This window comes from Ovis aries, chromosome 9 (assembly GCF_016772045.2).
Source record: "Ovis aries strain OAR_USU_Benz2616 breed Rambouillet chromosome 9, ARS-UI_Ramb_v3.0, whole genome shotgun sequence".
NCBI classification, from domain to species: Eukaryota; Metazoa; Chordata; class Mammalia; order Artiodactyla; family Bovidae; genus Ovis; species Ovis aries.
This window is the reverse complement of record NC_056062.1, coordinates 37,940,701-37,956,238: the sequence shown is the minus strand read 5'-3', so window position 1 is coordinate 37,956,238 and position 15,538 is coordinate 37,940,701. Positions and strand designations below refer to the sequence as shown.

At 40.8% G+C, this 15,538-nt stretch overlaps 1 protein-coding gene across 5 annotated transcripts in view; it reads left to right on the top strand.

Annotated features, from left to right (window-relative positions):
- The window catches only part of TOX (thymocyte selection associated high mobility group box), a 309,096-nt gene that overhangs the window by 287,353 nt on the left and 6,205 nt on the right, over nucleotides 1-15,538 (top strand). For 3 of the 5 annotated variants that reach the window (XM_042254237.2, XM_042254236.2, XM_042254238.2), the window contains 2 exons: nucleotides 12,387-12,776; nucleotides 13,851-13,892. In XM_042254237.2, coding sequence (XP_042110171.1) covers nucleotides 12,387-12,776; nucleotides 13,851-13,892 — 432 coding nt within the window. The remainder of the gene's footprint in view (nucleotides 1-12,386; nucleotides 12,777-13,850; nucleotides 13,893-15,538) is intronic. The other 2 variants (XM_042254239.2, XM_004011695.6) reach the window with 1 other exon arrangement.

Genomic DNA, 15,538 nt, shown 5'->3' with positions numbered 1-15,538 from the left:
GGTCTTTTCAAATGATGAAGACCATCTCCAAGAAAAAGAAATGCAAAAAGGCAAAATGGTTATCTGAGGAGGCCTTACAAATAGCAATGAAAAGAAGAGAAGCAAAAGACAAAGGAAAAAAGGAAAGATATACCCATTTGAATGCAGAGTTTCAAAGAATAGCAAGGAGAGATAAGAAAGCCTACCTTAGTGATCAGTGCAGAGAAATAGAGGAAAACAATAGAATGGGAAAGACTAGAGATCTCTTTAAAAAATTAGAGATACCAAGGGAACTTCTCATGCAAAGATGGACACAATAAAGGACAGAAATGGTAGGGACATAATAGAAGCAGAAGATATTAAGAAGAGGTGGCAAAAATACATAGAAGAACTACACAAAAAAGACCTTCACGACCCAGATAATCACGATGGTGTGATCACTCACCTAGAGCCCGACATCCTGGAATGCGAAGTCAAGTGGGCCTTAGGAAGCATCACTATGAACAAAGCTAGTGGAGGTGATGGATTTCCAGGTGAGCTATTTCAAATCCTAAAAGGTGATGCTGTGAAAGTGCTGCACTCAGTATGCCAACAAATTTGGAAAACTCAGCAGTGGCCACAGGACTGGAAAAGGTCAGTTTTCATTCCAATCCCAAAGAAAGGCAATGCCAAAGAATGTTCAAAGTTGATTTACCCCTCCTTGATTTACTCATACACATTTTGGTAGCAATGTTTATTTGTTTCATTCAGTGTGGCTTTGCATTCCTGGACCAGCAGCTCTTGCCCTCGCTAATGTGCAGCAGTGTCAGGTCAGCTACTTCTCGGTGCTCTCACTCCAGGCCCTACTCTGCACATGAGCCAGGGATGCACAATACCTACCCCACATCAGGCACAGGGCTCGGTGCTGAGAGCCCAGTGATGAGCACAGCAGATCAAAGTAAATACTTGAGAGGCTTGAAAATATACTCACTAAAATTAGCTGCTTCTTACAGAACATAATCAAAAAATAGAAACAGCCAGTGAACATTGGCTCCACCCATGAGACTGAGTCACAGGATTAACAATGTTCCTCTCCTCTCAATTACATTTTCACTTAAATGAATTATATACCATCTAACCCAGCATACTAGTTAACATGACATCAGACCTGGACAAAAATTGAGGTTAACCCCCCCCCAAAAAAAAAAAACTCAGTCGTAGTAGCATATTCTGACCTTCGTACTTGAAAAGGACAATACAGACACACTCCCAGCTAGACACCGAATTTTCTTCAGGAACAAAAATACAAATGGCACCTTGCTATCAAGTAGATACTATGTGACACATGCTGTGCTTGGTATTTTACATATACTTCTATTCATCATCACAATAACCCTACAAAGTAAGATTTAGCCCCATTTTCTGTACAGTCTCTAGGCAGAGACTATATGACTTGAAATCTAAGAGACCAAGTAGAGGCTGGTAGTTGCAGAGGGAGAGCTCAGACCCCTCACTCTCTCCTTCCAAAGCTTGTAGGCTTTTCTCTACCCTGACTGTCAAGTTTTATATCTTTAGACCTGCAACCTCTTATCCTCAGTAAAATTCTATGCCAACTCTTACAAATTAGCTAGCCAAGAGTAAAGCTGTTCTGGTTAAATGAAGCTGGGGTTGAGGGGTAGAAAGCTGCTCACCACCAGAGGTTGGCCCTAGACCCTCAAAGGACTCTGGGGCCTGCAGAGTGTTTGAAGAGCTCCCCTCTGTGCCATGCTGTTTAGCTGCACACATGCATTGCCTGTTCATGTGGAACCAGTGACAGACCTTCCCACAGTTAGATGTGCTTGGTGACAGGCCACTCTACCATGGAAAAACATGCATATTGAGGCTCACCGGAAAGGGATCATTGGGTGCTGCAGACACAGGCTGGATTAGACCTGGATGAACTAACTTTTCAGTTTTACAGTCTATAAAGAGAGAAGTTAGAGAGATTTCAGAGGAAAGAGTCACCAAGCGGTTGAAAGAGAGGGCAGGAGATGGTAGCAGAGAAGAGTGGATTTGACATGAAAGATATGGGCATGTTCACCCCATGATGGGTGTCAGGCATGGGCAGCGATTCCAGAACAAGAATGGATATTACTATGTCACCCTAGAGGAATTTAATCTGAATAGGGAGTATTACCAAACTCTTAGATTGTTTAGGCAAACAATTTCTTTCCATTGAGAAATTTAAAAGAAGGAAGCAAAGGTTTATAAATAAGTTTTGGAGAAGATCTTGAAGGCTTCTTCAGCATCTGTGCTTCCACAGACACCAAGGGGAACATTAAAGAACCTCCGAGGCACCACCAATGTTGCACAGAAAGAGTCCTCAGAGGGCAGAAATATCCACAGGCACTCAGGGCAGCTCCATCTGGGTTCAGATTCCAGATTTCTCACTTCCTAACTGCTTGCCTTTATGCCTGTTTTTCAGCTATTTCAAGTCTCAGTTTACTCGTGTATCAAATAGTAGATAATGGAACCTACATCATTAGCTTTCATTATTTTATAAAAATTAAATAGGAAACTTATATAAACTGCATGGTTTGACATCTTGAACACAGGAAAGTACTTAATAAATACCAGCAATTATTATTATTATCAAGTTTATTTTTAACATTATTGATAGGTGCCCAAAGAACTAGGGAAGTTTTGTGTATGATTCAGGATTTAGCTGGATCATATTCTAGGTGTCTACACAGCTGCTTTGATATAAAGAAATTTTTTAAGTGGCATTAACATAAGAAAAATTTGCTTCATAGATATATTCTTTTATAAAGATAAGAAATGATGTAAACATTTTTTTTAAAATCACCTATGTGGGTTCCTTAATTGAAATGGTCTTTATGACCCTTTAATTGAGAAAGCCTACAAAAAGTCTGAGGACTAAGAATATATGCCATTGTGGAGCCTATGGCTTCTGGGCCGGAGTGGTTTTATGCTATTTAAGGTCATTGGAGGACTCCCCTGGTGGCTCAAAAAGTAAAGCATCTGTCTACAATGCCGGAGACCCGGGTTCAAGCCCTGGGTTGGGAAGATCCCCTGAAGAAGGAAATGGCAATCCACTCCAGTACTATTGCCTGGAAAATCCCATAGACAGAGGAGCCTGGTGGGCTACAGTCTATGGGGTCCCAAAGAGTCGGACATGACTGAGCGACTTCACTTTCACTTTCACTTAAGGTCATTTGGGGTTGGTCTAAGTAAAGCTTAAGGAATCAGAGTTTTTACATAGACTCAGAAACTCCTCTACCTGAGTCTCAACAGATTGAAAAACAATGTATAACTTTAAAGCAATTGGAACTAGTTTCATTTTATCACATAGACCAGAATTAATTTTCCCGAAATGAGTGTTGCATTCAAAGGTGTCACTTAGGGAGGCTACAAACTTATTTTATTATTGCCCCCAGAGTTCAAAAGATTTTTGAAACTTCTCTTTTAGAACTGTACTCAGCAAATTATGAGCCACTAGCAAATCAATCTTGTAACATTGTTTTAACACCTCATTCTTTTTCTCAAATATCACCCATGTACATCACACAGTCTTGGCTTCCAGTGACTATTAACTGTCTCCAAAAAACAAATTCACCACCCAAAGACAGAGAGCTGGCTAAGGATATGTAAAGCAGCATCTCATGGGTGCTGGGGAGAATCCTGTAGGGAAGTTCCCAGATATTTATTCCAAGTAAAAGCAGCATTATTGAAATAAGCATACAGCTGCTCGGAAGTCCCAGCCTGGAAAGAGACATTTGGACAAGTATGTTCTGGTATGTTCAGTATAAGTAATCAGATTCATGACTTCAAGGTCACACATCAAGTTGGAGATTTTGTCTCCGATTTGAGCCAAAACTTACAGAGTTGATGGAATCTTTTTATAATGTACGATAAAGGACAATGTTGAACTAAATCTGATAGAGTGCCTGATGAACTATGATGAACTATGAACTATGGATGGAGGTTCGTGACATTGTACAGGAGACAGGAATCAAGACCATCCCCAAGAAAAAGAAATGCAAAAAAAGCAAAATGGTTGTCTGAGGAGGCCTTACAAATAGCTGTGAAAACAAGGGAAGCGAAAAGCAAAGGAGAAAAGGAAAGATGTATACATTTGAATGCAGAGTTCCAAAGAATAGCAAGGAGAGATAAGAAAGCCTTCCTCAGTGATCAATGCAAAGAAATAGAGGAAAACGATAGAATGGGAAAGACTAGAGATCCCTTCAAGAAAATTAGAGATACCAAGGGAACATTTCATGCAAAGATGGGCTCGATAAAGGACAGAAATGGTATGGACTTAACAGAAGCAGAAGATATTAAGAAGAGGTGGCAAGAATACACAGAAGAACTGTACAAAAAAGATCTTCATGACCCAGATAATCATGATGGTGTGATCACTCACCTAAAGCTAGACGTCCTGGAATGTGAAGTCAAGTGGGCCTTAGGAAGCATCACTACGAACAAAGCTAGTGGAGGAGATGGAATTCCAGTTGAGCTATTTCAAAACCTAAAAGATGATGCTGTGAAAGTACTGCACTCAATATGCCAGCAAATTTGGAAAACTCAGCAGTGGCCACAGGACTGGAAAAGGTCAGTTTTCATTCCAATCCCAAAGAAAGGCAATGCCATAGAATGCTCAAACTACCGCACAATTGCACTCATCTCACATGCTAGTAAAGTAATGCTCAAATTCTCCAAGCCAGGCTTCAGCAATATGTAAATTGTGAACTTCCAGATGTTCAAGCTGGTTTTAGAAAAGGCAGAGGAACCAGAGATCAAATTGCCAACATCCGCTGGATCGTCGAAAAAGAAAGAGTTCCAGGAAAACATCTATTTCTGCTTTATCAATTATGTCAAAGCTTTCGACCGTGTGGATCACAATAAACTGTGGAAAATTCTGAAAGAGATGGGAATACCAGACCACCTGACCTACCTCTTGAGAAACCTGTATGCAGGTCAGGAAGCAATAGTTAGAACTGATCATGGAACAACAGACTGGTTCCAAATAGGAAAAGGAGTACGTCAAGGCTGTATATTGTCACCCTGCTTATTTAACTTACATGCAGAGTACATCATGAGAAACGCTGGACTGGAAGAAACACAAGCTGGAATCAAGATTTCCGGGAGAAATATCAATAATCTCAGATAGGCAGATGACACCACTCTTATGGCAGAAAGCAGAGAAGAACTAAAAAGGCTCTTGATGAAAATGAAAGAGGAGAGTGAAGAAGTTGGCTTAAAGCTCAACATTCAGAAAACTAAGATCATGGCATCCGGTCCCATCACTTCATGGCAAATAGATGGGGAAACTGTGGAAACAGTGTTTATCTTTTTGGGTTCCAAAATTACTGCAGATGGTGACTGCAGCCATGAAATTAAAAGATGCTTCCTCCTTGGAAGGAAAGTTATGACCAACCTAGACAGCATATTAAAAAGCAGAGACATTACTTTGCCAACAAAGGTTCATCTAGTCAAGGCTATGGTTTTTCCAGTGGTCATGTATGGATGTGAGAGTTGGACTATAAAAAAAGCTGAGGGCCGAAGAATTGATGCTTTTGAACTGTGGTGTTGGAGAAGACTCTCGAGAGTCCCTTGGATTGGAAGGAGATCCAACCAGTCCATCCTAAAGGAGATCAGTCCTGGGTGTTCATTGGAAGGACTGATTTTGAAGCTGAAACTCCAATATTTTGGCCACCTCATGTGAAGAGCTGGCTCATTTGAAAAGACCCTGATGCTAGGAAAGATTGAGGGCAGGAGGAGAAGGGGACAACAGAGGATGAGATGGTTGGATGGCATCACTGATTTGATGGACATGGGTTTCGGTGGACCCTGGGATTTGGTGATGCACAGGGAGGCCTGGCGTGCTGCAGTTCATGGGGTCGCAAGAGTTGGACATGATTGAGCAACTGAACTAAACCAAACTAAAGTAAGATAGTTCTCAGTCTATTGCTATGACCAATAATAAATACAATCCTCAGTTCAATTAAAAGAGACTAAATTCAAAACAAATTATTTCTTTTACAAGATGAGAGTAACTTATAGAATTCATGCCAAGGAGAGCTATGGAGACATTCTGAATTTGAAAATAGGATGGATCAATTTATGACTGTTCACATAAAATTTGCAGCTCGGTAAGCCCAGATCATGATTTAAAGATAATAAAATCTCATGCTCCAGGGTGTAAGCTAATCACCTGCAAGTACCAAGAAGAATTTTCCTTCCAGAAGGAACAATGCGCAGTTGACTAAGTGCATAAATTTTGTTTAATTTCCAATGCATCATGTATTGGTCAGTGCTGGAAACAAGAATCAAATTAGATGGACTATTAATCTGATTTGGTTCAGCAACTCCTATATTGTTGCATCGACTGAGCTTTATGTCTTATGTTTATGCTTTGCTATTTTAAATAACAATTGCTTTGTCAATCTTTCATTTTTATAGCACTTATCATCCTAGAAAGGGAGCATTTATACACTATGCAATATTATCTTCATAATACAAAGTAAATGGGATTGAAATTATCTCGGGCAATCAACAACTTGATTAATACGAAGTAGTTTGATGTTTATAGAGTTGTATCCTTTGTGAAAGACTACTGGAAAGACCCAAAACGTCTCTCCTTGCCCCCCTCCCTGAACACGCACACACCATTTTGCTTATAGAAAACATCTTTTAGAATCAGTGGCCCAAAAGAGAGCAGGAACTAGAACTTACTCATAATCCAGTAACAAGTACACACTCACCCCCATGAAAATGTCACATTCAAGGGCTGATTTTCAGTTGTGTATACACTGATAGAATTACATTTAGCAGGTGACTGACACTAAACCCACACCATTAAGTAAAAGTGGTTAATGCATTTGGAATTAGAAACAAATTGAAATGATTTCGTTTGAATGAGAAAGTAATTCTAGTTTCTGAATGGAAGGCATAATCATCTTCATATACAATATCATTATTTGCAAAATGAGATCGCAAAAGAATCTGACACGACTTAGCAACTAAAGCAACAACAACAAGCCTTGCTTTCATAGTTTAATTTGAAGAAAATGATGGTGAGAGTGTATTAAACTTAGGATTTCTTCATATTTCCATTTAATCAGGTTATGAATTCATGACACTTTGCTATGGAAGATGAACTTGTTTGGCCTGTCTTCCAAAACAGTGTAACAACTCTGTGTCTGTTTATTAGTCTGATTAAGAATTAATGAGAAGTGAAGCCCAAGCAAGTTTTTTCCCTGCCTAAATGAGTGGACCTCTACATAAAGATACAAATTCTCAAGATAGGGGTGAAACACAGTAAGCTTTCCTACTTCTTGCCGTCCATCCCGGCTCAGTGGGGAGCAGAGCCTACGGGATCCAACTAAAGAGCAAAGCTAGGCTTGTAATCTCCCACTTCTTCCAAAAGAGTGTGGTTCATGATGAGAGCAGACAGTAAAGAGCAATCTGATATTCTGTGAGTTTTCAAAGATTTGAAAACCTCCTCCTTAGAAAGAGAAATGGCATGTCTCGTCAGGAGTCTCAGCAAGGGCAACAGTGACTGCTCCCAGTATTGTTCAAGGACAGTCATTCAGTCACTCAGCAAATATGTTTGTCTTCTCTGTACTTGGCACTGTAACAGATGCATGGGACACAAAAGATTCTAGTCCCAACCTTTAAACAATCCTTTCCTGGGAATTCCCTGGTGGTCCAGTGGTTAGGATTCAGCACTCTCACTGCCAGGGCCCAGTTTCAGTCTCTGGTGGGGGAAGTAAGATCCCGCAAGCCATGCAGCCCCCAAAAAACATCCTTTCCTGATGGTGCAGGAAATTATGGTGAAGAGAGAATGCAGAAAGAGAACCCCCAATGGAGTGCCTGCCATGTTTAGGCACATGGCTAGTTTCATTATTTCTCTTGTTATATTCAGCGAACTTCAAAAGTGTAGGGAAAACATGTAACTTCCCCCAAATTTTTCTCTGTGTGTGTTAAAAATTGTTTCAAATGTTGTCTAAATCCTTAGTTTTGGAAATCTGTTTGACTTGTTGTAGTCCTTGTAGTGATTAAAAAATACTGCTCTTTCAAAATAAGCTTAATGGTACTGATCTCTTCGTGCTTTAGAATGGAGAAGACAAATGGCAAACAAATGACTGAATAGACAAAATGTTTTGTGTTTCAGTTCAGTTCAGTAGCTCAGTCACATCCGACTCTGCAACCCCATGGACTGCAGCACACCAGGCTTCCCTGTCTATCACCAACTCCCGAGCTTATTCAAACTCATGTCCATCAAGTCAGTGATGCCATCCAACCATCTCATCCTCTGTCATCCCCTTCTCCTCCTACCCTCAATCTTTCCCAGCATCAGGATCTTTTCCAATGAGTCACTTATTCACATCAGATGGTCAGAGGATTAGAGTTTCAGCTTCAGCATCAGTCCTTCCAGTGAATATTCAGGACTGATCTTCTTTAGTATGGACTGGTTGGATCTCCTTGCAGTCCAAGAGACTTTCAAGAGTCTTCTCCAACAGTACAGTTTAAAAGCATCAACTCTTGGGTGCTCAGCTTTCTTTATGATCCATCTGTCACATCCATACATGACTACATGGAAAAACCATAGCCTTGACTAGACAGACCTTTGTCAGCAAAGTAATGTCTCTGCTTTTTAATATGCTGTCTAGGTTGGTCATAACTTTCCTTCCAAGGAGGAAGCATCTTTTAATTTCATGGCTGCAATCACCATCTGCAGTGATCTTGGAACCCAAAGACATAAACACTGTTTCCCCATCTATTTGCCATGAAGTGATGGGACCAGATGCCATGATCGTAGTTTTCTGAATGTTGAGCTTTAAGCCAACCTTTTCACTCTCCTCTTTCACTTTCATCAAGAGGCTCTTTAGTTCTTCTTTGCTTTCTGCCATAAGAGTGGTGTCACCTGCCTATCTGAGATTATTGATATTTCTCCCGGCGGTCTTGATTTTGTGTTTAGTTACCATGAGAAAAGAGAATCTTCTCAAAGTTGGCAATGAAGTGTCTCAAGTAGGTTTCTGTCTGTGTCTGTGTGTCTGTCTTTATCTCTACACAGTTTAGAAGGTGAAATTCAGGAGAATTTGATTCGTGGTTTATTTTGAATTTTGCTTTACTGTGTCTGAAGAAAAGTGAAAGTGTTAGTCACTCAGTCATGTCCGACTCTTTGCAGTTCCATGGACTGTAGCCTACCAGGTTCCTCTGTCCATGGAATTCTCTAGGCAGGAATACTGGAGTCGGTTGCCATTCCTTTCTCCAGGGGATCTTCTCGACCCAGGGATCACACCTGGGCTCCTGGATTGCAGGCAGGTTCTTTACTGTCTGAGCCACCAGGGAAGCCCTATGCCTTAGCAGTTCTAGGCTACAGTTGAGGAGTTACCAATTTGCTAATTCCTTCAGGAAACTGTGTCACTGTTCTTGGCCTAGAATATGAAATTCTCTATACAGATAGTATTCTGGTAAACATGAAACAAAGGATAATTTTGATATTATACCTAGAAGGATGTAATTTAAGTATGTATTTGGGGGCAATACAAATTAGTTTATTTGAAGCAAGAGATATTACTATTCAAATCTAAATGTATGTTCTATCTGTCATTTTAGATATGTTTGTGTAATTTATTAATTCATCTTCTGAAAGTTTCCAATTGAAGACTATTTCAGTGAAATTACCCACTGAGGAAAGACTTCTCTGGTAGTCCCTCGGAAATTCACAGTGTGCATTACACACTGAAGGCTCTGACAAGTCCCGCAGGAGAGGAGCCTCCTAACCTCCCTTGACCCAGTGCTCTTCCCACACATATTTTGTCACAGATACTTGTTTTTGAAGGACATTTATTTTTCCACAAACCCCTCTAATACAGTTTGGAATCTGTGTCGGGGGCAAAGTCCCTAAAACGTTTTTTGTCCCTAAAACTGCTCACCAGGACTGACTTCTGGTCATGAAGCCAGCCCACCTGCTTGCTGAGTGTCTGTACTAACTGTACTAACTATAGTTAGTGATTTCTAAATGTAACATAAGTACTGACCTGGCCAAAAATTCATTTGGCTTTTTTCCATAAGATGGTACCTAAAAACCTGGACAAACTTTTCAGCCAACCCAATATAGCACCTTGAGGCTTGTTTAAATATTGTTGGAATGCCTAAGATGAATGTATGAACGTATCTGAACATGTCTTTTTGTCTTCACATACACACACATGTGCACACACACGCTCAGGATACCTATCTACTGCTCTGTGCGCATCGTGTCACTAGATAATGATGTGATTATTGGCTCCAGAAATAAAAAGTGAGAATGTTGTACAATGACATATATTTTATAATTTTGATAGTATAGGAATTGTGAGTGATTTTTCTTCTGTTTAAAAAATTAAAGCAACTATAAAACAAAAAGGAAGATGCACTAACATGTATTGATTTTTGTAGCTCTCTTGGTTGTTGTGTGATTGTCCCCTTCCTGTATGAAGCTGACACAGTGTGTGACTAAATATGAAATTAGCCCTTCCACAACTGGGAAAAGAAGTGAGAATGCAAGACAATGAAAACACTTTGCCGCATGACTTAAACACACAGACAACAAGTACATAATCTTCTTGGCATATATGGGATGACTTTTGAGGCGTATCACTGCAGTCTATGTTATTCTGATGTAAAACAAGTCACTGTTTACACAGCCTGAGTTAACCCATTTGACCTTTTCCTTTAATTGTTCACTGCTCTGCATACCAGCAATAAGAATTTTTAAATGGAAGCAAAAAAAAGAAAGAAAGAAAATGACTGAAGTTGTTTTTTTGTTTTTTGTTTTTTGGTTTTTTTTAATCAATTGAAAGTTCCTTTTAGGTACTACATTTAGTAAAATTCTCTTGATCCAAAGCCTTCCCTTGAAAATTTTTGTGAACAATTTTTGACCTGTTTCATGTTAATGCAGAAGACAGGGAGTCAGTGTCTACTCCTGTTGTAGAAAACTGCATCACTACTAACACAGAAAAATATAAAGAGAAGGTTCTTTGGAGGAGCTTGAATTCTTTAGGGCTCACCTTTCTATCTACTCTGCATGGAGTAATCAGGGTCTCGCAGGACCCCACAGCTCCATGGTTGATGTATTTTTAGAGATGTCATTCATGTCTTTCCTATGCAGAGAGTATGTGAAGCCACCAGTCCAGCACCCCAGCCTGGCCTCCTGCAGTCAGCACACATAATACATAACCGTTCTTCCTGTGGCTCTCACTCAGTCCCCTCCACTGTGGGGAGGAAACGAGTTGTGTTGCTGGCTGACTTGTGCAGTGAAGTCCCTGCACGGGGTTTCCTGTCACCCTGTGTGATGAGCCAGGCTCCTGAAAGTGCCTGAGCTGCCCAGAGACTGAGCATGGGGTGCCCAGGAAGGCCCTGCTGTGCTGGGTAACAAGAGGCTTGCGTTGACTTATTGATGGAAGAAGCATGACATCAGAGGCACTGAATAAGGGCACAGATGCATCTTCAAGACCTTATTTTGACCAAGTGACTTTTTTCTCCGGAAGGAAATTTGGGCATCTTCTTTCTCCACCTGGTTTCACTCTTTACCATTTGTTTTGCAGTCTCTTCCTCTCAGCAAAAGTAGGAGGCAGGTTCATGCCCAAGAATAAACACCTTGGGGTTGACTCTTGATACTTTTCAACTTTCACTGAAATGTCTAGTTTTTAAGTCAATTTAAAAGATATTAGGAAATGACCATTTGAAGGTGTGTAAAAGAATTCAGGAAAAATTGTATTAATTTATGATGGAGTCTAAAATTTCCAAGAGAGATTATTTTTATCCAGTTCATTATTGAGGACAATTCATCACCAACTCTTTTTAAAAATCAAGATGAGTTCTACAGTTACTTTAAAAATATATTAATGTGGTTTTATATAACTTCAGAAAGGTATTTTTGAACTCTTTCTTCCTTATCCAGTTCCATCAACCAACATTGTTTTCTTTGTGCAATATCTAATGTCAAGGCTCTTTGAGAATATAAAAAGGAAAAATAAAAAGCAAGCATATAGTCAACAGAAAAGCTCCCTCACTGACTTCCCTTGCAAGTGACTCACACTGGTAGTTCCCAATAGGACACTGACTGCATCCACCGCACGCACCCCTCATTTTTTCATCTTTGGATGATGAGAAAAGGCACCAAATTAGAGCTTAACATTTAAGCCAAGAAAAAATGTCAACATACATTGTTTTAGATTTCATAAAAGAGGTGGAATGAGCTCAGGCTTGCATAAGGTCATGTGGCAAGTGACGATGGAGGAGTTCTTGGAGTCAAGAGTAGGAACAGGTATTGATCCACGCGACTGTTCACAAGTGAACTCATAGAGCATCTTGCTAAGAAAAAGCAGCGCCTGGGTGTCCGCCTCTTAACTCAGTTCCTGTTTGTTTCTCCACAGAGCTACAGCGAGCCTGTTGACGTGAAGACAGCTCAGCCTCCGCAGCTGATCAATGCCAAGCCGCCATCAGTGTTCCCTGGGCCCAGCCAGGCCCACTCAGCTCTGTACCTAAGTTCCCACTACCACCAACAACCAGGAATGAACCCTCACCTAACCGCCATGCATCCAAGTCTCCCCAGGAGCATAGCACCTAAGGCCAACAACCAAATGCCAGTGACTGTCTCTATAGCCAACATGGCCGTGTCCCCCCCTCCTCCCCTCCAGATCAGCCCCCCTCTTCACCAGCATCTCAACCTGCAGCAGCACCAGCCGCTCTCCATGCAGCAGCCCCTCGGGACCCAGCTCCCCATGCAGGTCCAGCCCGCCTTACACTCCCCCACCATGCAGCAGGTATGTGCGGGCCGGGCACTGGCTCCCATTCAGAGGTGCTGGAGGGGTCTGTTCCTCCAGTGGATTGGGTGGGGGTACCATTCTTCTCTGTAAGTGGAAAGAGAATGGGAGATCTTCAGCAAATACCTGCTTCCTGAAAATTAACTTGCAGGGGTGAGTCAGGCAGCCTCAAAGGATCACAACAGCTTCTGCCTTTCATAATCCCTGACTTCTTTCCCATGGTACCCATCTTTCTCGTCACTCCCCCTGTTTTCTGCCTTTGAGTGAGGCACATTTGTTGTTTTCAGATGCCACTACTGCTAAAGATCTCTTTGGGGTTGAGAAGTCTGCCATATGTACATACATACACACACACACACATATATATACACACATATACATATATAATCAGTATGTTATTCAGAAATGAGAAATTCTTGATGGTACGCCTGTTGAATCCAACAAATACTGCAAGGTGAAATCAGGCCCAGTATTTCTGGTCAGAAGTATCAAATTTGGTACAACCTTAAGAGTCGTAAGAAATGAAAATGTTAACCTAACCAGAGTTTTATTTTAAAATGGATATCTGGCTTCTACATTAGAAAACACAGGAGGTTTAGAAGCCTCCATGTCTACCCCACAATTATGGAAACCATTTGTGTGCAGTCTTAGCTTTACTTGTCTTTGAAATCATTTTCCTTCTGGATTTGAGTGTTATTTTAAAATTTGAGAATTAAGAGCAAACGATGTAAAGTAAACTGAATATAAAGCATTTAAAAATCCTAAAACTGTGTTTTAAAAAAACAGGTCAAGGTAGAAACTATAAAGCATATTAAATTAACCTATCACTTTCATAATCGAATGACTGTTGTTCCCAGGTCTATAATTAAATATGCGGAGTCTTCCTATAAAAGCGATATAGGAGCCCTCTGATATAGTCTATAGTTGGCCACAGTGGGGTGGAGGGGAGGCAGAAATAGGAATCAGATATACATAGTCCCAAATCCATTTTTATTATTGTTATTATAGATAGGATTTCCAAGAGGTGACAATTACAAACCTTAATACATTACCTTACCTCCTCTTTAATTTCAGAAAATTCACAGTGCAGGTCCTGACCTTGCCTTCATCTCACAGGTGAGGAGACGAGTTCAGCAGAGTTGACTAACTTGCCCATAGGTCAGAGCTAGAATTCAAACCTAGCTCTGTTCAGTGGTCAGATCCTGGATTCTTTTTTTTTTTTTTTTAATTGAAGGATAATTGCTTTACAGAATTTTGTTGTTTTCTGTCAAACCTCAATATGAATCAGCCATAGGTATACATATATCCCCCCCCCCCCCCGCCCTTGATTCTTAAATGCTAGGCCTGCTGCTTCTCACTCTTAATCGTTCTTGTCAATTTGTAACAGTTTCTCCTAAGCCTTGGGAGGCGCTGTAGATCCTAGTTAGTTCTGAGATTAAATGATCATGGAGAGCAAAGGACTCATCTGCCTACCGAAGTCTTCTTTGGTTCCCAAGCCAAGGATTTTGATAAAGCTCAGATGACTGACTTACCTTCAACAGACAAGCTGTAAACTCACTGGGAAAGACCAACCTCCTTGTTTACAGGAGGTTTGTGACCAGTGAGTGACATTAATAGGGTCCCGTTGTCCTTCTTTTCCATCAGACATTACTCTTGATACAAAGGACATTCGTGGGTTCCTTGCATTTTAATGAACCAATAGTGTTTGAGTGAAGAGCTGAGAGACCTTCGGTCGGGTGGGTTGACTTCTGCCTAAGGGTACTATCCAGTTGAGGGCCATGTTTTGCTCTCAGTGCTGTAGTGAGGGGTGTTTGTTCCCAGAGAAAAAAATACAGAGGATGTGGCCCACGCCCCAGGTTGGGGGCCAGAGCTCTGTGCAGAGAGAACACTTTTTATTAATTTATCCACTCAGAGACAGTTCATTGTCTATTTATACTCTATACCTAAGATGAGCTGTGACCCTGAATAGTTTTCAAACATTTCTGAATTACATAAGGCCGCATTTGGAAACTCAGGAGATGTGTCTTTCCATATAGAATCTTAATAGGAAAAAATAGGGCAGATTACATTGGACAAGTTACTCATCAATATTTAAGTGAGTTCTATTAGTGTATCTCAGAAAGTTTTCTTATTGAGATGGTAGGACTTGATTTTAACGTACATTAATAATAGAAGACAAAATGGCATGAACCCAAAATGGAGAGTCAGTGCAGCTGCAGAGACCATGGTAACTAAAATCACTATGATGCCTTGATCATTGTAGGTAGTCCATAAAATGACTACTGAAGATACAAGTTAACAAACGAAGGAATAAAAAAATAAGTTGCAGAAGCTTAAATATTAGAAGAAAATACAGGCTCATTTGTAGAATCTCAAATCCTTAAAATATTTAAAATTTTTCACTTATTCAAAAAAGATTCATTGAATCCCTTAACACATGCCAGGCGCTGGCTGAAACTGAGCAACTTCTATCCCCATGGAGCTCACATCAGAGTTGGGGGTGGAATGGAGAAGGGGAGCAGTGGGAATAAGATAAACAGGTAAGTTATTAGGATCCCATGGGAAAAATTAAACAGGGGGACAAACTGCAGGATGTGTGGAGGAATAGCAGGCCTTTGCCTGGGACGGATAAAGAAGGCATCTCTCAAGAGCAGGCAGAGAAGAGGAAGCAGCCTCTAGGAATCAGAGGGTGGGAAGGGAGTGGGGTGGATACTAGCAGGGAGCATAGCAAAGAGAAGGGACTCCTCTGGCCTGGAGGGCCA